The sequence below is a fragment of the Temnothorax longispinosus genome, chromosome 4 (assembly GCF_030848805.1).
Source record: "Temnothorax longispinosus isolate EJ_2023e chromosome 4, Tlon_JGU_v1, whole genome shotgun sequence".
NCBI classification, from domain to species: Eukaryota; Metazoa; Arthropoda; class Insecta; order Hymenoptera; family Formicidae; genus Temnothorax; species Temnothorax longispinosus.
The window spans coordinates 18376952-18401568 of NC_092361.1; the positions used below are offsets into that span (position 1 = coordinate 18376952).

The following is a 24617-nucleotide window of genomic DNA, read 5'->3' on the forward strand; positions in this document are numbered from 1 at the left end:
AACACAAAACTAAAGTTACAAATAAGATTGATGATATGTACAACATTAACAATATTTAGTTTATAATGTTTTGAAAAAGATTGAGATATATACATATATATATACAATATTTGGACTATTTAAATACATGAGAAAAGTAAGGTGGATAATCAAGTCCTTTCAAAACGGCCGCGGTGACAAGGCGGTTTGATGAGTCCTTTTAAAGGATAGGGAGACCCTTGCATTTTGTCACATGTTACGCACATGTGTAACACATGACGAAATTCGTCCTAACCGAGATTTTTTTGTCCACGGGCCACAAGTTTTCCATTGCGTTATAACGCTGCGCTGACTAATCCTGCATTTAAATATCAGTTTTCTTTGATTCACATGTCAGAACATTATCTTGCTAGAAGCGGAAGTGATTCTACATTTCCTGTATATATTTTTCTAAAATTTCTATTTATGGTATCAGTATATCCTTAATCCAGTATACTAGTATAATATTAACGCTACATCAACTTCAGTCCAAATAAAATATTTTCACATCATAATATTTTCGAAAACAAAAGAGATATGTATTTTTTTAGCAAAACTAAAATTGTTTCCTTTAATTCAAGTATTTATAAATAGTTTTAGTAGTGATATAATTAAACGAGTTTTGCGTCATTTAATATTGCATGTGTTTAATAAATTGGTACAATCGACTAGAAGGTTTCTGCTTGCAAAAAAAAATAAAAAAATATTTAATAGATTCTTTCTAATCTCGTCTTATTTTGTCTTTTTTCGTTTGAGAGAAAAATATTTTCTTAATATGTGTGGATCTAATTTAACCGTGTTTTTACACAGTGCGCCTAGCAATCCGTAAACGATCCGCACGTGTCAAATGACCTCATAATACTGTAATTTACGTATTATATACTCCTTATGATACCAGATACTGATATCATTGTTAGTGTGCCCACATCTCTTGAAATTGTACACACTGAATAAATCACTGATGTTTCTGACAGCACATATCAGATTAGAACTTTAAACAGAACGATACCTATAATGTACGGATATTTTTACTGAAAAATTTTATTAAACGATAAAATATAAGATTCTTCTTTTCATAATTTCTTGGTATTTTACGAGAAATTCATTGATCTGTATCATAAACGTGCTTACACGACGCTTAGATATTTTTATGCAAAACGAAATAAAAGTAACAAAATAAAAGAATAATTAAAAACAGCTGTTTCTAGCCATGATTTGAACATTTTCATAATTTATGTAAATATGCACGAATAAATGATATAGATATGATAATGTTATTAAAAAGTAATGACTTTTCGCTTTTATTTACGTCTACGTTCAGAATTTATATAAATATACCCATAAATGATATTGATATAGTAACGTTATTAAAAAGTGATAACTTTTCACTTCGATTTATGTCTGCGTTTAATTTATCGAAATCAGTATATTTTGACTAGGATATAAAAATAACTCGGAATCATTCATTAGACTTTGGCTGAATGATGTCGAGTTCATACAGAGCAAGTGATTTTTGCTTATAAATTTTTAATTTAATTTTCTTTAATCTGTGCTCTTCTATATAATTTAAAATATGACATCATTAAGCATAGCTTGCTATTTACAATTAGTTATACTATAATTGCACTATACAGGGGTGAGTTATTTTAATTTACACCCCAAAAACTGTTTAATTTTTGATTGTAGAAAAAATGCTTTAGATGAAAGTTGTTTGGTTTAAAGGGGGACATAATTCCGATGTGGGTCTATTGTTTTCAAGATAAAGGCGAGTAATTTTTTAAATAAAACTTGATTTTTTTCCTTGAGATAAAAGATCTCGTCAAGACGTTTTCAAAACACTGATAAAATAACTCTGATTAATTTTTATTTTGAATATTAATTTGGATATCAATTTTATATAATTATAACTATAATTATAATTATAATTATAATTATAATTATAAAAATAATAACATTATATAAATGTTAAAAATTAATATGCCCTCTCTTTCTCTCTCTCTAAGTATTTTTAATTTTTAAAAGATTTATTTATTGGAACTACTCTGAATTTTTGTGTAAAACTAAAACGGCAAAACTAAATATATTCTTTCTCTTTAAATTTTAAATGTACATACTTATCTTATACATGTTGTTGCAGGTTGACAGTTTATCGGACAGCGGAAATAATAATGATTCTCTGTGGTTCTCACAGTACCACTGAATTTGATATCCATTAATTTTTTATACGACATGTCTTTACGTGTCAGTTAAGTCATTTGGTACAAAAGATATAACACGTATACAAAGAATAATAAATTTTACATACATGGATACTTATAAATTTTTCCACGAGAGAGAAAGAGAGAAGCAAAGATGAGCCAAAAAGATTTTCTGATATTCAGGAGAATTCTGACAATTATATATCTGTCCGTTACACTTTTCGCTGATCGATATATATGTATGTAAGTCATTCATTTCAGTCAAAACTAAAAATATTAAATATCGATTGTCATTTAATAGCCACAGAAATTCTATAATTTCTCTGAAAAATTTTCGTATCTGGGCATGATATAAAGAAAGGGGAACACCTGTTTCACGAAAATAAATCTAACTAATAATTTAGTTTAATAGTCTTATCGTGAACTGGCAATGGTAAAGCAAATGACGAAGTTACCGAGATTGCAAAGAAGCGATGAGTGTTCAGACATAGTAATCATGTGTCATACGTCATATATACGTGTTTTTCTTTTTACAATTCTTTCAAGCATTGAAAATAATATTCGGCGTTTGAAAAGTTAATCCACGCACGATAACAATCAGACTATAATTTTGCAATCACAAAATGTTATTTCACTTTCAGATACTGTCTGGATACTTCTAGAAGAAATAACCATCTAACTTGTCACGTGAGTGGATAGCATGTGATTGAACGAAGCAGGAAAAGAAGAAAATACGAGACACAGAGCAAGAAGTGGTCACTTACGACTTACGAGAGCGTCTAATTAGACAATTTAAAAGGGATTAAATTAAATAAACTTAAAACTTAATGAACCAAAATTCCTTTCTATGCCGAGACACCAGTAAGGAAAATTGTTTCTATGCCAAGGTATCAATAAAACTACGAAAATTTTAACTAAGAAATTCAAAGTTTTGACGTTTTAAGCTCATCGAAATACTATAATGTTGTCTTTCAATCAGTTTTACTACCATTTTACGTCAATGAAAATTTAATTATTTAGTTTTAATAAATAGAAACTTGCGATAAATAATGGTCTTTGATTGAATTATTATTAATGGAAAACCGATACTAAATTAATTACATTCAATCTACGGTTTGAATGTACCGTACTACGCCATTTGATGGTTTTGGTACATCCTATACATAGTATTAAACTAAAATAAGTAATACACATTATTTGTCATTTACGTAATTCAGACGATAACATACTTATGCAATCTAAACTGCAATATTTTATTTGCTTTTATTTGCTCGCATTAAATAAAAAATAAGATTACAGGCCGCATGATAATTTCAGTACGAATAACTCTGGAAGATTATGCAAAATTATGATTAAAACTTATACGGCAAAATTGATAAAAGTGTAACATCGAAGACAAAATAATAATTTCAGAGAAGCCTCGCGCCTTTCTATTCGACTTTCCAGAACGCTTAGATAAGAAAAGTGCTATCTCTGACAGTGAACTCTCTTGATCTCCGGCGATCTTTATCGATCCGCGCCCGCCGACTCTTCGTGCAATGGCGATTAAATATAGCGGAATTGCTGGCGATGGTCGTCAGTGCGGACGCACGAGATAGCACAAGTAGGTATACGCCGGCAACGAAGAAAACCAAGAACGACTCAAATAGAGCTCGTGTCTTTTTTCCTCCAGCGGATCAACGGTCACCGTGTTATCGGGCTTAAATTATCCGACAAACTTGTAACCAATATTGGCATCTGGTGTTCTTGGGTGGATCGATGACGGAGGACGTATAACATCGTATGTCAGGAGTTCGGTGCAGAGAAGGGTGGGTGGTAGAAATCGGAATAACGCAGAAGGTTTGACGCCGATGCGATTTTAAATCTACGTATTGCGATATCTCTCTCTCTCTCTTTTGTTCGCAACTTTTTATTCGTTACCGTAGTCAGGCTTACCCCGACACCAGGGCCCGATACGAGCACGATGTGATACGAGAAAAAATGTTACCTCAACGCGAACATCCCGAGTCTCTCGCGTCCCATTAATCTGCCAGGCCCTTCCCCATTTCGGCGTTCCGTGTCTTAGGATTGCGACACGTGGCGCGGTCCCTTCGTGACGTCGCGCGTCGCGGCCCCCGCATAAATTATAATAAATAAAAAACGGTCTCTGTAGCGAATCCATGTCGTCGATTCACATTAACCTCGCTGTTAGATATTCATTGCGGAATTATCAATCACGGAAATAGTACAGCCGCGGGGATCGTCGAGTGTGTGCCCGTATAGAGGGTTACGAAGACCTCTCCCTTGCTCCTACGTCGGAAGTAGCAAGTTGGGAATTCCGTTTTTAACCGTGTTATCCCGCGTTTGCAACTTTATTCGTTTCGTTCCCTGAAAATAAACGCGTTCCCGCGCACGTTGCCACGTCGCCTTCTATAATCGACGCGACAGGCTAAAATTATTATACGTTATTTACGTCGACGTAACATGTAAAAGTGCATCGGTAAACACATGCATTCCCGGGCATTTTCCCGGATAGATATTTAATATTGATCTAATTATCGACAACGATAATTTTCGCTAATGCATTTCTCGCAACCGACATTTCGTCGAAATTGAGGTGACAGCAAGTGCTGTCTAAATGCTCCAGATCGATAATCGCCTACAACCCGTAACAGTTTTACAAGATTGATTAAATTGGGTCAAACTAAATCAATTACATTTTAAAGTATATCTCTTTAGGGTTCCATTTTTACTCAATAAGGCAATTTAATAAGCATGAAAATCTACTTTTCCTTTACGATATTGTCTTACATCGCGTTTGTTAAAATAATACATCCGAATCTAACTAAAGATTATTATAACCAACGGCTCAACAATTACTGATATCATTTATCTGCATACAAGGTTTGTAGAAATTAGAAAGATTCACTAACAATTGATAACATTGGATCATCCTGTACAATGGTAAATTGCTGTTCAATAAATGGTATTTTTTGAAAATCAAAAGAGCACGTTTCCGATGGAATATAGGCATTACGTTGTGTAAATTTTAAAATATCAATACTGAAGCTCTATCGGGCCAACGAACACGACGCAATCTGCGTTTCTATCATCGTTCTCGAGCAAAGTTTACGACCCCTATTGAAGCGCAGCCATGTATATCTCCGAGTATGCTTGAATGCATCACGAATACGCGATCAGCAACAATGAAAAGCCTCAGTTGACGTAAAACTTTGATGTAGCAGTTTCATTTCAATCATCGGTTTTAGTCGACGAGTGTGTTTGCTTGAACATGCGTGCTAGCGTGTAATTTTTAGCCCTAAATTCATCCGAAATGTTGGAGCACATGTACGTAACAATAGCAAACAATCGTCGAAGAAAATATTATTGAATGTAACTCAAAATTTCCTTGTGCGTTAAATAAATATATTCCTTCTATCACACATTTATCTATTAAACGTCAATTAAGATTTTATCTTTCAACTGCTGTCGGAAAAGTGAGATAAGTGAGTTAAGATAATTACACATGACTATAAATATATGAGATATTGAAGACTGTTGAATAAAACTCTGCTTTATTTGATAACCAAATATTAATGCGACACAGTCACTGAGAAAAAAATGTTCTGGATTTTAGTAAATATTAGTTTGTATACAACTGTGACTCCATTTATTGAAATAAAGAAAATTTTCCTTTTTTATTAATATATTTTTTTCTCAGTGGATACACATATACTAATAGAAAGGAAAATTTTCTTCATTTTAGTAAATGGAGTCACAGTTGTGTATGCAAACTAATATTTATTAAAATCTAGAACATTTTTTTCTCAGTTCACTTTTAAATAATTGTGTTATTTCATGTGTCTTTAATAATCTCTCTAGTCGAAAACATATTTTTACGCCTCCACGGAAAAATGAAAAACATTTGGTTTTAATCTACTAGTATTGCTCAAAGTAAATAGATTATAAAACAATATCAGAATCTATTATTCCGCCACGTCCGTTTCCTACAAAAATATCCGAGAGGTCGATAGTTAAAAGCTGTTCCATGTTACTGTGTTATTGACATTCGTGCTCATCTCTATGTGTGAGAAATGAATCCGGTTGTTTTAACGTATTGCTTTATCGTCAATAGCTCTATTGTTTTTATTAATCGTATCAGATAAACAATGTATTTTTCATTGCATATCCAGTATGTAGATCGCGAGACAGCCTTTTCTTCTCCTCGTGAAAATTTTGTCTAATAACAAAGAGCAGAATGTGATAAAGGGCAAAGAGCGTACAAATATTCGCAGAGATATCTGTTGTAAAAAATAACCGGCGTACACAACTCATCTGCGCAATATTACGGTTAAATTCGAGATTTACTATTTGCGGCATCTGACTCCCCTGGAGGTTCGGTAGGCGAGTATCTCATTAAAAGTTATCGAGCAGCATATAAGTTTGCCTATAACGCCTATGCATTTAAAGGTTTTCCAGAACTATACAATTTACGTTATTAGTATATGCCAAACTCATTATGTCTGTAGACAATGCTTTGTCCTTGTTTTATTTATATCGCCTGCTTAACAAGTATCATAAGTATCATATGATATCATATTTATCGCACCTGTCTACAATGAAAGATACTCCTATACGCCTCGTGTCCCTTCCTAGGGAAAATAACGTCGCAGTAATATTGTACTGCGGAAGAATTAATTAGCACGATCTAGGAGTTATCATATTTTCAGTTTCTTTGGGCGATCTATTTCCGAACGACGGACGTAAATCGCTATAATTACTTGTTCGAACGTACGACGAACCATCATTAACTTTCTACCTTTTCTACCTTCGAAACTGGTTATAAATAAATGAACTTTGAATCGATGCGACCGGAATAAAAAGAGACATGTAAATAAGAGGTCGACGTTGTCCAGCAGGTGCTAAAAATTTCGTTCCTCCATTTATCGTATCCCAAGTGTCCCAGAACTCTATTCCTGTTTTTCTCACAAATACCAGTACATACGTTTAAAAAAAGCGATAACTATTTATGCATCAACAACTTTTACGTTACAAACTATTGAGAAGTAAATGTACCTTTTTTGCTTTTAGCTTTGAATCTATAGAGAGATAATTAAATCTTATTCAAATTTGTATTAATTACCATTTATTAAATTTTGTATTGATTAAATTTTACTTTTTTTCCCTCACTTTTTTTCTCATAAATTACAGTACACTTAATTAAATCGTGATTAAATGAGAAAAATCAGTTTAAAAAACTATTATTTTTCGCATGCCTTTTCTTAAATAAAGATTATAAGGTTTGTCAATAGTACGCTAAAATAAATATTGTACGTATTACAAATATATGGAGTTTTGAAAATTCCGAATCTATCGAATGTGTTGTCGCGTTGTGTATTTTACGTCACGCACGTTAATTTGTGACGGCAAACAGCGAAGGTGTAGGCCATTAGCTAACAAAATGAAAGGGATATATCAAACGCGTATATAAAACTGACGATTAATTAATGAAAACTGTGCCTGGATCTGTGTGGAAGTCAGGGTAATTTGAACGGCAGCCAATTACATGTGTCTTTCGGGGGAAGCTCAGATCGACCAACGTCATCCGCAAACACTCCCACGAAGCCGCAGCCGAGTGCCGAGTGTTATCGAGAGGCCGAGACGATCTCCCGTGCGAACGTAGGCAGGACCTTGCGACATGCGTGGCCAAACAGTGATCGAAAGAACGTGTGCGTCAGGTGATATGGCTACATGGGAGAGATAGAAACTGGGCGGATACGATTAGGTGCGCACGGCGAGGCACCCAGCCCGACGGGCTAAAACGTAGGGGTAGGGGTGGATTTTACAGGATAGCGAAGGTCGGAGCCGGGATCCCTCATTCCGGTCCTTGATTTTGCGATCTCCGCTTTAATAGAGGAGGGAAAAGGGGAGGGGGGAAGGGGTGGGTGGGTTCCTCGCCAACCGAGGAACGACTAAAACTGCAGACATTCCCCGAGATATTATTCCCAGAGACGTCATCATCTCTCTCTCTCTCTCTCTCTCAGCAGAGAACTGACGCTCTTTCCCTTTTGTATGTATTTTTCGTTTCGAGCTGCACAAGGGCTGAATGAAGTATACGCTCGAACGAGTCTCGAACAGTGTCAGCCCGGCGACAATGCGGCGTCACGTATATTCATGTTGACGGGTGTGTATTACGGGGAATTGTCGTATACGGGTGGCAATCGCGGACAGGATGGTGGCACTTCGTGATGGCCACATCACCTTTGACCGTATCGCGGTGAAACGTCATATGAAGTCGCAGGGTGTACGGTCGCCGGGGGTGCTTATAGGGCTCGCGACAGCATTAATCCGTTCATGGGCGCGTCGGCCGGGGTGGTGGCGAGAGACGTGGCGAGGCGAGGCGAGGCGAGGTGAGACGAGGCGAGGCGAGGCCAGGTGAGACGTATGAAGGGGGTGAAAGCCACCCCGTCGTCGTTCACCCTCTCACCCGGTGTCGGCGAAGAAGAGAGGGGTGAGCGCGCCGGGAGAATGCGCGTTGTATATAGCACCGGGTCCTCGCCGCGCAGCGTGGGAGTTAGTTCTGGTGAGGGCGCCAGGCAGCTCACTCACCGAAGTAACCCACCGTCCCAACCCTTCGATCCTCCACATCCCTCGACCTTCGACCAACAAAGCAACCATCCACGGCCGCAACCTCCTCACCATTCGATTCCGTCGTCGCTTCCCGTCGGTCGAGAGCACCTACTTCCGCGCCGTGTGGAAAAAGGGGCGAGAGTAGTCGGGCCACTCGTCGCACGACACCCTCGCGAGGATCTCCTCCAGTGTAAGCGCGTCAGCGACGGCGTTCGCGAGGAGGTGTGCAGCAGCAACGAGAAGCGGTGCTGTCGCGCGACGTGCCGAGGTCGGGTGAGCGGAAAGAGTTACGCATCGTGGGAGACGGAGAGAGCGAGAGAGGAAGAGCAGAGGAAAGGAAGAAAGAGAGGAGCAAGAGAAAGAGAGAGAGGGAGCGTTTCTCGTCGCTCAATGGAACACCGGCGCGGCCGGTCGAGATCGTCGGCGACGTCAGCACGGGAAGTCGGGCAACCGCGGGAAACAGCCTTTAACCTTTGAAATACGCCGCGCGATTATAGTCGCAGACCAGACATCATCATAAAAGATCGGTGTTACAGGCCTAGAGAAAGAAAAGGAGAAAGGGAGAGAGAGCAAGTGAGAAAAAGAAGAAGCGGAGGTGGGAAGAAAGACGGGGAAGGGGGAGCCGTAACTGCGCTAGAACGATCGAGCCATTAGAGCAACCTGAAAGATTTGTCCCGGTGACTTCGCGGTGTGACTCCGAATCGTAATACCCTTCGGTATAACGTCAAACGCCACACGTACACGTACGCACTCCACGCACGTACGCACGTATATTCAGCGCGAACGAGCGGACGGGTGCGAGCGTACGCGCGCGCGCGCGCGCGAGACATCACACGCCCATATATGAACGGCCATACGGAAGCGGAGTGTGGCGAGCGATGAGGATGTCAGTGAATGAATCGCGCCCTGCCGTGTGTAACCGGACGACGTTGTACGTGGTATGATCTTACGAGGTGCTGCCAGGGTGCTACTGTCGAGGCGAGCATAGATCTTCTTCGTGGCGATCGCGCGACCAACGATCGAGCTATAGGGGAGGGAAGAGGGTAACGTGATGCACGACGAACGTCGCCGGAACGGTAACTTCAGCCAGAAACCCGGGTGTCCGCTGACGAGGACGGCGGAGCAGTAAAAAGTAAAACAAGAAGAGGACCGAACGCGGCGGAGGACATCCCTTTTATCCAAGGACGTGAGCGAGAGAAAGGGGATAGCGCGGGAAACAAAGGGAGGCTGGGCGAGAAACGGTAATAAAGAAAGAAGAGACGAGTGGAAGAAAGAAGAGGCAAGACAGAGGCGAGGAGAGGGTGAAGAAAAGAGAAAAAAGAAAAAAGGGGAAGAGAGAAGGAAAGAAAAAAAGAGAGAAAGAGAAGGAAAAGGGAGATTAGGTCGAGAAGCATCACGGAACGGCGCGACGCGACGCGGAGGGTCGAGGGAAGAAAAGAGGCCGAGGCGGCGGGAGATTGGAGGTCCGAAAGCTCTCGGAGGGAAAACGCACGGGCACGGCAGACGCGCGGCGGCGAGATATCAAGAAGCAAGTATAATCCACGTAATGCCCCGCGTTAACACTGCACCTCCTATCGATGAACCGTAATCTCTGTCTGTAATTCACCGGGCGTCTCTCGCGCCCGGATTGTCCTCACTCTCTCTCTATATATATATATATACATATATCGGTGTACCTTTTTTCTCTACCTTTTGTTCTACACATCCTGTGTACCTCTGTCGCAAAATACACGCTCGTGTTAACCGCCTACTTCCGCGTCTCGCACCGACAAACGCGCACCGCTCTCTGCCACGGCAAGCCTTTGCTTTTTGAACGTTTTTCGGGGCACCTGTTGATATGACCGACCTACATACCACACTGCTGCTATCCACATTGTATCACCCTGTCATCGTCGTACGGCCAGATCATCGGATTCGTTACTCGAACCCGATACTCGAGGATCGCGTCGCGTCCCGCGTGTCCGTCACGTTCGCGCGAGTTACGTCGCGGTCGCGGCGGACGTTCGCGGCTCATCGTATTATACGCGGTTGAATCGCTTTCGCGCGATCACGCGGGTTTTAGGACGACTCGAGGGAATTCCCGTGACCTGAATCGCTGGCGTAAGATTGCTTCGATTCCTCGTTTCGTTTTCTAACGCAATCGCGCACTCTGTCGTTTGGGCTTACCTGATAACTTGCGACGCAAAATTACATAAAGAAGTGCGTAAGAATTACTTGAGAAAAAGGTTGCGTTTTCGCGAAGGATTTTCTCTTGTCATAGATACGCGATCGAATTCAACGCAAAATATCTAAAAAATTATCGTACAAAATTCTCGTTGCATTTTTGCAATGAAATTCAGAACTGCTTGGGGCGTTTAAGTTCAACTCGTAGATTTTAGCTGAAAGCGGAGTTCCGGGTTCCGGGTAAATACTTGGGTCATTAGTGGTCCGAGTGGGTATCGACATTCGAGTTCACCACCGAGTCTGAAATTAACTCCGAGGGAAACTTGGCTCAAGTAGATAAATCAGATCCTAGCGGTCTGACGTAACGCGCGAGTGCAAAGTTTAGGATTTAGAGAAACGTAAGAGCTAGAAGGTATCGCGCGTTCGGCCAACTTCTGCGTCGCGGTGGGTCGCGAATAGATCTGCGTAATGGCACGCTCCGCGAAAATGACTTCACGGCGTCACGTACGCGCGCGGCTTATCTCGCCGACGTTTGCGCGCACGATCGCGGGCTCTCTCGGGCGAAATTTAGGTAGGCGCGGTTATTTACAGGCGGACGCCTCCGGATGATCATTTACCGTAATCGCGATTGCCGCCGGGGTGTCGCGGCTCGATTTCCGCTTTGTGGAAACGAACGATATCCGGGACGTTCGTTCGATACGTGAGGAGGAAAGGGAGGCTTTAGGGACGTACGACAGAGAGGAAACGAAAAGAGAGGGTGGGCCGATTGAAAGAGCAGAGAGATAGAGGAAGAAAGAAAGAGAAAGAGATAGAGAGTGAGAGAGAGAGAAAAGCAAGAAAGGAAAGGTAAGCGGATGAGGAAACAAACGCCGAGGGAGAGGGTTGTCTCTCGGAGAGATGGTAGCTTTATTGGCGAAGCGCGAAACGATCGCGGGCGTTTAAACATGAGTGGCACCATCGATTGGTTTAAATGTTGTCCACACTCGAGCACCTTGTACGCATCTATGAGCACGCACGATGAGCACCTCCGATAACCACCTCCACACGTCGCAGCACTTCTATTGAATATATCCTGAGAAAAAAAAATATATATAACAAGTCAAAAGTAAATAAAAGAAAATTTAGAAAAATAATAATACCACCACAAATCTTTTTGTGTTCCTGGCACTCGCGGTTATAGGATATCGCACGTTATTCTCTATTAACGACCTGATTTCAGGACGGTCGGTACAGGACGTGTGCGCTTTATCACGAAGGGAAAGCCAAGGTCGCGGCTACTATCATGGACTACCGAAAGTGAAGCGTATCGATTAGAAGAGCGAGCATAACGCAATCAAATGTCGAACGTGATACACCGTGCGCTCGAGTCGGCGACTTATCCTCGATAGAGACAGAAAGAAGGAGAAAGAGAGACAGGGCGAGAGAGAGAGAGAGAGAAAAAGAGAAAGAGGACCGTACTTTTCGGGGTCCCCTGCGACAGAATCCGTGGTCCCAATTGGAACATGCTATGCGGATCGCAGTCGATGCAGTTGCACGCGTAGCACACCGTTGCGTTTTCTATGCAATAATCGTCGCTGTGTCTCTCGTAACATATCGCCGCTCGTGATTTTTTATCAAGTTTATCCTTCCCTTCCTCGTCCCTTCGGTATCAATCGACCGTATCTCCCGCCCACCCTACACACGACACACAGGTACATACGCACACGCAACACAGACACACACACACACACACACACACAACACAACACATACATACGTACACCTACACATTCATACACACATATATGCACACATATAATTATACACATATATAAATATATATATAAATATATGTGTGTACATGCTCCATCCTCAACTTCCTAGTGTACCTACCGCGAGTTCAAACGAAAAGTCGGCCTAACCCAGAGTTGCTACAGACGTGCCTTTAGACTGGCAGTGAGTAGTAAGCAGCTAAAGAGAGCGAATAAGAAAACACAAAAAAGAAAAGAGCATCATTACTGTTCATATAGGTCAATTATAACACCACGCCCAGCCGTATAATCGGGTGCGTCAAAAGTGGTGGTAGAGAAGAGAGAGAAAAAGAGATATATACGTAGATATATATATAGACAGATAGAAAAAGCTAGAAGAGGTAAGAGGAAGAGAGAGCGAGAGAGAAAGAGAGAGAGAGAGAAAGAGAGCGAGAGAAGAAATAGAGAGAAAAGCAAACTTGAAAAGTTAATGATTTGTAAAATGGCAGTTTGCATGTTCTGGCTTCTCACCTACGTGGGACAGGGGCTGGACCTGGCGGTGGGCAATCGACCCGTAATCATACAAGTACAAGGCGCACAGGGGCTCGACTATCGTCACGGAAGCGGTAGCATTAGAAAGAAGAGCGAGCTGAGCTCGGTAGGCGGCAACCTGCTGCACTTGAGGATATACCCCACCGACGGTTCCTACCGGGACGATCTGTCCAACTGGCTGGTCTTCAACGACGAGCCGCGATTATCCTCGTGGTCGCCGGCGGGCATGCTGATCGACGACATCGTCAAGGAACCGCGGGAGCTCCAGAACGTGTTCTTCGCCCTGTCGCCCGCCGTGCTGAACGTCCTCTACTCCGAGTACGTGACGTCGCAGCCGCACGCGGCCGCGACGCCGCCGCCACCGTTGTCGCAGCAGCTACCCCACGTCGCCGAGCCCTACGTTCACGACGACGGCAATCATCTGTTCGGCAACCGGCAGGCCCATCAGCGTCCGAAGAAGCGGCGCATCGGATGCCGGCACCCGCTGAGGGGCCCGCTCAGTCTACCGATCCTGGTGTGCGACGAAGCCGGCAAGAAGGCAACCACCCTTCAGGAATCTAGACAATCGAATCACGACGATCTCTACGCGGAGCAGAGATTTAACACTGCGACGAGCACGAAGACTGATCTCGCGCGTGCCGAGGGCGGCGGCGGCAACGGCGGCGGCGGCGGCACCCCGTATAACTTACCTATGAACGGCGGCTTCGTGCCGAGGGCCTTCGCCTACGAGACTAGCGGAAACAAGCTACCCGGAAGCAAGCGGAACCAGATAACGATCGGACGGCGTTCGATCGACGCGCAGGGGGAGTCCCCGGGACATCAGGCTCAAGCATCCTCGGCGTCCTCGGCGCCGACCGCCGGCGCGAGCATCGCCTCGCAGCTCATGTTGAGATCAATCCGGGGAAGCATACAATACGACGTGCCGCAAATCGGTAAGTGATACGGTTATCGTCGGTATCTCGTTGTAGATACTCGTGAATAGTCCGCGAATCGGTGCGGCGGCCCGCAGCGTAGTTGATTCACGAGATTGATCGAGCGCTTCGAAAATTTTCAAGAGTTCTCAAAAATGTATTTGGAGGGAGAAATATATTATCCTTCTGATATAAAAATCTATTTTCCTGCCTCTTTCCCTCTTTCTCTTCTTCTCTTCTCTTTTATCATAAATATTAAAGAACGTTTGTATAGAGGTTTTAAAACGCTCGATCAGTTTTGTGAACAGCTGTGGACAGAGAGATGACATTTCGCAAAAAATTCACTTGATTAAGCTTTTACTTTATGAATATCGACGCACGTCAAGGTATCTATCGTACGATAAATTATAGAGATACGTGTTAATCCATTTTAAATATTCCGATAACCTTAAATGCCAAATTCTCTGATAACGAGATGTGAGTGAATTCTTTTTCAAATATTAAAACACATTTCAACTTTGGTAAAATATAATTCTCTATCTTTTTCCCGCAATTCTTATCCAAAAAAGGTTGATTAAAATGAATAGTTTTTATTTTTGCGAAACTGGATGATGTAATAATTTATAAAATAAGAGATACATTTTTTCATTATATCACTTTTCGTTCCTCTCTCTAATATTCCATTTATTAACGTATGTCAGTCTGAATGCTGAATGGAAAGCTGAGCCGCGGGCGAACGTCACATTAGAATATTTTAATTTAAGGAACTAATCTCTATTTATTTTAAATTTTTGTCCTGCTGTGAAAATTAAAACAAATAGATAAAGATTGAAAATTGTAAATAAAAATAGCGATGGAAAACTCTTTGAAAACTCAAATACATAAAAAATTCGCAAAGTTAATTTTTTAATTCATCTGTATTTACGTAATTTGGACAAAAAAATTTCGAAAAGAATAATTTACAAGGAATTCAAGCGACTTAAATGATATATCATCTAATTATTACCACGGGGGAAATGGAATTTAATCACGATATTTTAAAATTTTCAAGCGCTTACTATTGGAATTGTATAAACGTACGTTTCTCGTAAATCCCGTAAAATCTCCGTTCGTATAAAAAACAGTGGAAATTGTTCTAATTTTTTGAAATATGAGTCGAATGAGCCGCGTTACGATATGAATATACGCGGGCATGAGTTACACGAGCAGAACGGGTCTATAAATCCGAATGAAATGCGTCGTCGCGCGCGTGAGAAATATAGACAAAGCGTTTCTGCAAATAAAGAAAAAGTGACGAAACGCTGTCGCATGAACGTGCCCGCCGTCCCTCCCAAATTTATTGATCGAGGAGAGAGCGCTGACGACGGGGGGGGGAGGGGGGGGCGAATCCGCGCGACAAGAGGATGGCGAGGTACGAGGGTATGCCAGTAAACATCCTCTCCGGTCGTGTAGACGATATTGAGAAATCTAAAACGTGAGGAGCGTACGGAATGCGAGAGGGATCCTTTTCATTGAAAGTTTCCTTTAAAATGCCCAGAGCCACTTTGAAAAGTGAGATACGTTATATAAAAACGTAAAATGAAGTGCGTTTTTCACCGTTTTTCCAAGCGTTGTTTTATCATGTGCTGATCTGTTTCGGGTCACGATATATAAAAGCGATAGGTCACAATGTAAAATGCTACGGGCAACTATACGTTTTGCTATCGCGATTATTATCGCGAAATTTACACTCGTCGACCCATATATATATCTCTTTCCCATCGTACATATTTGGCGTTATACGTTTTACTATCTAAGACTCGTCCTACGCGTTTCGAATGAGATCTTCGTATTAAGCGAGTAGCACACAGAGAGAACTGCGCTAACCGCATTTAGCGTGCACTCCGAGCATATTGTATATACGGGCTTTTGAAATACACCGTCATGCTGGGCAAATAACACAGAGAGAATCAGTCAACTACATTTAATACCGGAATACATGCGGCGAGAATATCAGGCGCTGAAATGTACACTTAGATATTAATACGGCACAGCTGCCGATTAACGACGATTAAATTTACATTAATTGTCACGATTGTAGAATGGGAAAATTCGATACGGCAATTGCCCGACGACTAATCCGATTAATTGTCGTTTTAAATAATGGAAGAACCGTTTATTTTAATAAACCGCGCATGAGGGAGGCAAAAATATAGAAATACCGCTCGCAGTCATATAGGGGGAAAAAAACAGACATTGACGAAAGTAACGAAAACAATAATCGAAATAACATAAATTTCATATAGAAACTCGAACGGTTTTTACGTTAGAAAGACGATACTAGCGTCTATACTGCATTTTTCCGCGATACCTCTCTCATGTGCGATTTTTTCCAATTTGGCCGAGATATCGGGTAACGTTATAACGTTATAACGTTTATATATAATACCCGTACGTTCTATCTAGACCTAGACATAATGTCAGCTTCATACCAACGGATTGAAGAAGGATTTTTGCGATCCTATTTACAGAATGTCCAGTCTCCGAAGACGGAATGGAAAGATTCGCTTGCCCGACCGCAGATAGAATGGGTAGATATCATTGCATCGACGATCATGTCCTGTGCGACGGATTTATAGACTGTCCCACAGGCGAGGACGAGGACAGGCAAGCCTGCATGTTTTACAAAACTGTGAGTAAAATTATGTGACACTTTTTACCCCTACTTTATATATATGTATACATCTCTTTTGAATCCTGTATATGTATCCCTACACAGTCGGTATTGTTTCGTTAACACGAAAGAAATTCTGAAGAACTTGATCCATTCGACGAAAGAAAAACCAATCGAAATACGGAGCGATATACTTATTTTGCCTTAAACTTTGAGAAATAATGTCGTACATTCCTTCCAGTCGACGATGTCCAAATAAATTTAGAAGGAAGTCTTTGTAGCGCGCAAGAGTTTCATTTAAATTTTCATCAGTTGGTTGAGGCTAAAAGATACGTCGTGCGGCTATATGTATTTTATATTCTATGTAAAACTCCGTTGAACTTTTAAAGTGACTTTCGTCATAATATAAAGTTCAAAAGAAAATGGAGGCGTACGCGTGTTTGCGCTAACCGTGGGTGTAATATCAAGAGCTCGGTTTTCTGACTCGCCCGGCAGCATTTTCCGGAAGAGATTCGGAGCAAAATACGGGAACACAATCTTTTTGATAATTCACACACCATCTGCCCATCTGCTTGCACATGTGGAAAATAACCTGCGATAAATTCGCGTTACCCAATTTGCCTTTCAGTGTTCCCCCGTCAAAGGGATGATATCAGCGCGGTAGGAGAAAAACGATGGTGATCTCTATATAAACAGAACTATTGATAAGATCGCTCCAGATGAACAAAAAAATACATATCTCGTTTACTTTTATAAAGTCAAGGCTCAAAATTAATGAAAAGATTATCTTGCATAATTTGTTAGAGCATTTTAAAAATTATTGATTGGGCACTGATATTCGAATTTAGCGTGCCAAGTAAAGACAAATCGTACGTGAAGATCACATCTCTAATTAATAACCAAAATCGCTGTACGAGTATCGCGTACGGAAAGGGACGCGAAGCGAGAATTACGGAATTCTCATTTCCCTCTTCCGTGCGTAACACGTAAGTGTTTCGACAGATAATGTAATCGCATTCCGATATGTTTCAGACGAAGGCGCATCTGGACGTATTAGCGGACGCCATACTACGATGGGCGAGAGGACGCTAATTCCTTCTTTGTTGACGATGAATCTCCAAGCTGTACATAAAACCACAAGTCTGATACGTCTACTTCTTTATATATTCATCGATATCTTTTTCTTCTACATTAATCTATTTTCCGGAAACTGTTTTCTCTCTATGTTTGGCGCATAGAGACGTTCATATTGAAATCAAACTCAGGGGAACGTTAAGATGAACCGTCTCTCTCTCTATCTCTACCTTTAACTTTCTCTCTATCTCTCGCTCTATCTCCTTTCCCCCTTTCTCTATCCTCTCTCTCTCTCTCGCTCTACCCCTTTCTTTCTCTCCTTTTCTCTTTCCCAGAAGAGAATACGGCCGCTCGACTTAATCTCCGAGAGGACACGGCATGGTTCTAACTACATTAAAAATCGGTTAGCAAGGTCTATCGTAACCAAGTATCCTCATATAAAGTACAAATTAAGGTGTCCGAACTTTTAGGATGTTATAAATAAAGTTCGTAAGAGAGTTATGGCATTTTAACGCCGCTGTGTATGGCGCACGAAAGTACCCGACTTGGATAATTTCAGTTCTATAAGCATCTTACCAGCTAATATACCAACACACAGATGATGTATTACGATTTCATATTGAGCGATTTCCGCGAGATCGTAACTAACTCTTTAACGACTTTATTTTGGTACAATAAAGTAATTTTGAAGACTGAGAACTATTTACTTCATTCCCAGAGTAAAACACGCGGCTTCGCCGTCGCGCGCCGAACCGGTAGGAACGACACGGAACGTATCGTTTTGGCAAGGAACGGGCACGTGTACCTAGAGACTTCCTCCTAGAGTACTTCCTAAGAGATTGTAAAAGAAAAAAAAAACTGTACTCGCGTTTAATCAAACCGCTCCGCACGACGTTGACGCGTTAAAGCGAATCGTAATAATAATGAAATAATCAACGTCGATCCGGTCTTCTGATATCGCGTACCGTCACGAAGAGACGTCTCCTTCTCGCCTTGTGCACGCTCTATGTTGTCATATCGATATCTCTAAATATTTATTTCGAATTTAATGGAAAAGAATGTCCGAAAAAAAAATAAAGAAAAAGCAAAAGCGAGTGCTTTTAGCGGAAGAAGGAATCCTTGTGAAGATTAATTGCGCTTCACCAAACCCGCTCCGAAACTAACGAGTTAGGAAATATTAGGGATTTATTAGCAAGCCATCTTGCTGCCGTATACACTTTGCGTTCTGCGACATTTATTTACAAGCCTTTATCACACTTATTCAGAAAATTCACTAATATATGTATCGATATTGCTGTGAGATTGACGAAAAATGAATTTCTCCTATGTTAAACATTTGATGTCCAAGAATTATGACTTAACGGTAACATAATAATATATACATATATGTTCCAACTATCACAGGCAGTTTTGTACTTTCATTTTCCATACCAAATCAAATATTCATTACTATTCGTTAAGGAAATACCTGCTGCTAGAAGTGTGTTGTCGTTCACACTTGTAGAAAAATAAATAAGGAAAAAACACACATATTATACACGTGTGTGTGAGTGTATATCAATTATACCAACAAGTATATCGCAAGGCATTTGTGAAAATATATTACCTTCTGAGAGGTTCCTATCTTTCCACAAAAATATAGATTATAGAATAAGTAAACATAACTGTCTTTTTCTAGGCAGACTTAAAATTTTTATCTTAATAACAATTGTTTGTACGTTTGGAAAGGAAAAGCACGCGCATTTCTCGCAACTATATAATATTTCCCGCAAGAAATATGATCGATGTGCTGTGTCGCTACGATCAACTATATGTGTGTAACGTGATGTACCTGTAATCGTGTATCCATTACAAATTCGAAGCGTACCAGATATTGGACTGTGAATCCGGATTAAACAGTATCGCATTTACAGAATCCAAACGCTTTACGAAAGATTGATCGCTTATCTCACGTGTTGCAAAATCTCTAAATTGCAAACTATCCGTTTGCAACGGTATTACTTGCGTTGCAATTTCTTGCGGAAACGCTTTTGTTTGAGCACTTGGATCCATTACAGCTATTACCTTTAACGGAATATTTTCCGCAACCTTAACACTTCTGTCATTTATATACACGGGTATTCTTTGCATATCCGAGCCGCTTTTCACAGCTAAATATTTTACAGGTTGAGTGACATTTTGCAGTAACATTGCGCGATGCTGATTGTCGATCGCTTTCGGAACAGCGTGTAGATTATTATTTTGCTTCAGTGATACCAACGGTACATTTCGCATAGTGCTAGATAAATTAACGTAATTATCTATGTTATTATTATAGCCTCTGGTATCGCATAAACTTTCAGGTCGAGTAGTTTCTTTAAAATAATGCGCTTGTTCCTTACGTGGACAATTGGCAGAATCGAAATAAACATACTGTTCGTTGCAATGACACGCATTTTGATTAACTTGATTCTTGGCGCGCTCTATGTTTGTTTTATCAAACATATTTCGACATGTAGATCTTTTTTCGGTTTGAATATCTTGGGACAAGTTTAATATTGGCGTCGCTATCGTTACGTTATTGAAAAGGATATTTCGAGTCTGATTACGTGTATTTTCTCTGAAAAACGGTTGCTTGTTGCTCTCATACACATGTAACTTGGTCCGTTGAGGGAACTCTTTTGTTGACTCTATATTGGAATTAGAAGAACTTGCGCCTTGAAGATAGTTAGTCGGACGATAATTATTTGAATGAAAACAATGTTTCCTTATATCTGGTGAGATTTGTTCTTGTTGAGGCAATTTTTCGGAATATACATTTGTATTACGTGAAGTTTCCAAAGTTCGCGGATAGAAAGAGCCATCGTGTCGGTAAGATCCGTTTCTTTCGTTATGCTCCTTGGGATACATATTTATATCAAACTCTTCAACTTGGGACTCTTGCGAGTCCTTTATTTTCATCGATCCAATTTGAGGCTCCAGTATTTTTGTTTGATCAAATATCGCGTTTGTTGTACTAGATGTAAGATTTTTCAACACACTTGGAGATGTAATTTCATATAATTCACTTTCAATACTGTTGCTTGGATTTCTATTGAATAAGTTAGTTTCACATTTCTTATGCAAGCCTTCCACATAATCGCCAGTTATCTGTACAGAATAATCGAGCTTATTATTGGTAATGTTGCTATATCGGCGAAGAATGGTAGGTACTCGTTTAACATTCTTCACATTACACATATTTGCTGTTCTGTTGTTACATTTTTGAGATACATTCTTTGGTGCAGAATTGTCACACATGGCAATCGGCAATTTTTCACGGAAATCTTTAGAAGAAAGTCTCTTTGTTGTTACGGCATCACTTAAAAATATCGAGGGTGCTAAGAGTTTCGAGTTATCACCGCATTGTGAATAACCAGGAATGTTAATCGAAAAATTAACTATATCATGTCGTTTACTTTTACGTTGAGTATTGTTATTCTCGCAATTTTTCCTAACAGGGCCATTTGCGTCGTATGTTATAAAAGTATTTCGTGATGAGCAAGATGTAGAATTATAACGCCTTATGCCATCACCTTTTTCAAGTTCGGTATTTCGCGTTAAACTGGAATTTTTCTGAGAAGACGAACCTTCTTGAAGACGAACTGCAGTGGTATGATTTTTGCTACACTTAGGAACTTCGAATTCAACAGGTGAAAATTGCGAAATGTTCGAGGATGTACAAGCTTGATATTCCACGGAGTATGTAGGTTCCACATTTTCCAATTCTTGTCTATTCTTTTCGCGCAAAAGTTGTTGACGAAAACGATCAGCATAGCCATGTCCTAATTTCTTAATTGTTCTTTCAACAGGATCTGAAACCCATTATAAATAATGGTTAACAATTAATAAATCGCTCAACAAGATAAATAATTACTCTATATATAATATACCTAAGTGATGTAGAATATCCTTTTCAAAAGTTTTGGCAGAGACTGTGTTAGAGTATTCGGAGAATTTATTATGGTAACTTAATAGGGATAAATCCTTGCTATTCTTTGAACACGTCGGTTCTGCTTCGTTTCCATTAGATTCATTTTCTTTTGTAAAATCAATATTATCAAATAGTCTGAAATAAATATTTTATTATAATACACTGTTTTTTTTTATTAGACTTAATAAAATAACTTGTGTTACTTACTGTATAGTTGGAGTAGCAGTTTCTAATTGCTCTCTATCATTTTGGAACAGTCTTCGTTTACATATGTCTTCCTTTTGACCATGTCTCGATTCGTCGTTGACGTTTTGTTTCATTCTGTTATAGTCTGCGTTTTCAGAAATGTTAATGTTTTCTTCACCTTTCTTTTTGACAAGACATGGTTTCTGATTTTGACTGCAACATTAATATATGTGCAACCTTTATATAAAACATCTCTATATTTATATAAAAGTCTTGTACAGCATTACATTCTTGATAGAAGACATAAAACAAAGAACATACCTTGGTCTTTTTCTCATCAAAACAGGGCTTTGCTCCAAAGTACACAGTGTCCATTCCAAGCTGTTCTCCGTACAATCTTTATTCGGCGACTGTTCAGTAGTTTTATCACGTGTTGGAATTTCTACTATACGTCTACAAAACAAAATATATCAGAATTGTCAAATTGTACACACTTGCGATACGCTATATCAAGTTTAAATAGGTAGCAATGCGCTTACTTGGATCCATGAGTGTCGCCGTTAAAAAGTTTCAATGCGTCTGCCTTTAGCCGGGCTTTATGGAATGTATTTTCCACCGTCTCTGCTGCAAGAGACATTACAACAGATTAATACGCACTTGTGCTATTTCATTATTTCATCGTTACAATAAATAACATTTCAATGCAAGTACCTCTCTGGATGTCTTTACCCTTTGCGCCATTTCTGTATATACCAGCAGCCTGAAACAATCATGTAAGGTGTTCAGATGTAACGAATAATGGAAATAACATTGTAACACACCAAAGGATTATTAGATAAAGGTTACTTACAGGTTCTGGCAGAAGTCTGTTGCAGATTTTTGCACGGCCTTGTCTCTTCTGCCCATCCTTGTTACCCTTGACAACATTATCCTGTAATAAAGTCCAACATATCTCAGTCACAAAATAACGTCTTGTTAAAAATAACTCGTGTGCAAACTAACATTTCTTCATCCACACAGTAACTTATCTAAAAGCTTTAACACGCTTTTCTCTCCCCGGAAGATAGTTTCGCAGATCACGAGAGCTCGACAAGATTATATTCGGCCACGGTCTTAGATAAACTTCCCCGACGGTGTAACGCGCGTTAATGGTCTCGATCAAGCCGCGCAAACCGAGAGATTGATCGCTCGCGAGGGCCGGTACTGCTGGTAGCCCAGTAAACACCTGACGTTGACACTAACCTAACATTCGCGGAAGCCACCGCGTCTCCATGCCAGCGCGGCGCTTTTCGAAACCGGCGGCGGCGGCGGCGATTACCGATAATCGCGGTCGCTTTTTTCACGCAAAATCTAATCGGTTTGCGAGTCAGAAAGCGTCGTGGTGCAATAATCGTGTCTGTAAAAGTGTCGCGTCGCGTCGCGTCGCGTCCAAGTGTCCTCGCGCTCGTCCTTGAGACACGGTCGCGTCGAGGCCGCTCCCGTTCCCGAAGGTTTTCTCGACGTTCCTTGAGACGGGATCGAGGGAGGACTGAGAAGTCGAGGACGCCGACCTACCAGCTTCCGCCTGGCCTGCAGGATCTTGGAGTGTATCCGGTCGAGGTCCTTCTTCCGTCGCTTCCGCCGCAGTTTCGTCGTCTCCTCGTCATCGGTGGGGGATCTTCGCGTTATTATCTTGCCCATAATCACGCGTAGCAATATGTGTCCCCGGGCAACTTTCGCAAGTTACGTATGTACGTATGTGTCCGTACGCATTGTAAAAATCGCTCGCGGCGACAAGACGCGAATATCGATGCAGGATAGCGCGCGGCACTCGCGGCAATCAACGACGACTGACGAATATCTTCATACCTTCACGTACTTATATGTTTATTTACCCTCGTCGCTTTCTCGTAGCGACGTAGTGAGTCAGCTGGAGTCAGCGCGAAATCACGGGGAGAATATTTCTTCTTTTTTTTTTCCTCCTTTTTTTCCGTCCACACGACGTCATCGGGGGCGTGGAGAGGGAAGAATAATTTGTAATTCCGGCGCAAGGGGTCGTCTGAAAGGGAGACAAATGGCTATTAGTTGCTTTTCAATTTTCATTTACACTCAAGTTATCTGGGTCACTCAGTTATGTGAGTATTTTCTACTCAGGTAAGATATATGTCATTTTACTAAGGACGTTCTCTCGTCCTTATACTACAGAAAATCGATTTTCTTAGGATTTTCTTGAAACTGTGAATATACGTTAATTTAGGTGTGCTTTATGCGTGGTATAAATTTCTCTCTTAGTACCTCTTCCGGTATAAAAAATAAAGATACTGAGCTTCAAAGTTTCAAAAAAAATTTTTTTAATTTAATTTTTTTAGTTTTAGCATTTTTTCCTTATAAAACTCGACGAGAGGAGCAACTTTGGTCCTCTTGGCCAGCCTCGTATCTCTTACCGTTTGGCCTGGAAAACCTTTTCATTAGTAAAAGTTGAAACTTTGAGGCTCAGTATCTTGATTTTTTATACCGGAAGAGGTACTTAAATTTATACCACGCATGAAGCACACCTAAATTAACGTGTATATTCACAGTTTCAAGAAAATC

General features: G+C 40.6%; 3 protein-coding genes across 10 annotated transcripts in view; 2 read left to right on the forward strand and 1 right to left on the reverse strand.

Moving 5' to 3' along the window:
• The window catches only part of LOC139811296 (BTB/POZ domain-containing protein 7), a 53394-nt gene extending 49838 nt beyond the window's left edge, over positions 1 to 3556 (forward strand). For 3 of the 7 annotated variants that reach the window (XM_071775479.1, XM_071775477.1, XM_071775478.1), the window contains exon 12: positions 2858 to 3514. In XM_071775479.1, coding sequence (XP_071631580.1) covers positions 2858 to 2915 — 58 coding nt within the window. In that variant the 3' untranslated portion in view covers positions 2916 to 3514. Of the gene's footprint in view, positions 1 to 2857 lie in introns of all 7 variants that reach the window. The other 4 variants (XR_011731599.1, XM_071775485.1, XM_071775481.1 and 1 more) reach the window with 4 other exon arrangements.
• Positions 3557 to 8766: 5210 nt separating this feature from the next.
• Jeb (jelly belly) lies at positions 8767 to 19306 on the forward strand. Of its 2 annotated transcripts, none has more exons than XM_071776852.1 (4): positions 8767 to 10353; positions 12208 to 14202; positions 16692 to 16852; positions 17867 to 19306. In XM_071776852.1, exons 2-4 carry the CDS (start codon positions 13209 to 13211, stop codon positions 17924 to 17926), a joined length of 1215 nt encoding a protein of 404 aa, XP_071632953.1. In that variant the 5' UTR covers positions 8767 to 10353; positions 12208 to 13208; the 3' UTR covers positions 17927 to 19306. The 2 variants fall into 2 exon arrangements, with proteins under 2 accessions (XP_071632953.1, XP_071632954.1); XM_071776853.1 differs by having other exon boundaries at positions 13228 to 14202.
• Positions 19076 to 23880, reverse strand: LOC139812192 (uncharacterized). Its single transcript, XM_071776849.1, has 8 exons — positions 23601 to 23880; positions 22897 to 22977; positions 22758 to 22806; positions 22586 to 22670; positions 22368 to 22499; positions 22068 to 22259; positions 21820 to 21995; positions 19076 to 21741 (listed from the first exon to the last, which is right to left on the reverse strand). The coding sequence occupies exons 1-8, from the start codon at positions 23724 to 23726 to the stop codon at positions 19757 to 19759; spliced, it is 2826 nt and encodes a 941-aa protein (XP_071632950.1). The 5' UTR covers positions 23727 to 23880; the 3' UTR covers positions 19076 to 19756.
• Positions 23881 to 24617: the final 737 nt, after the last annotated feature.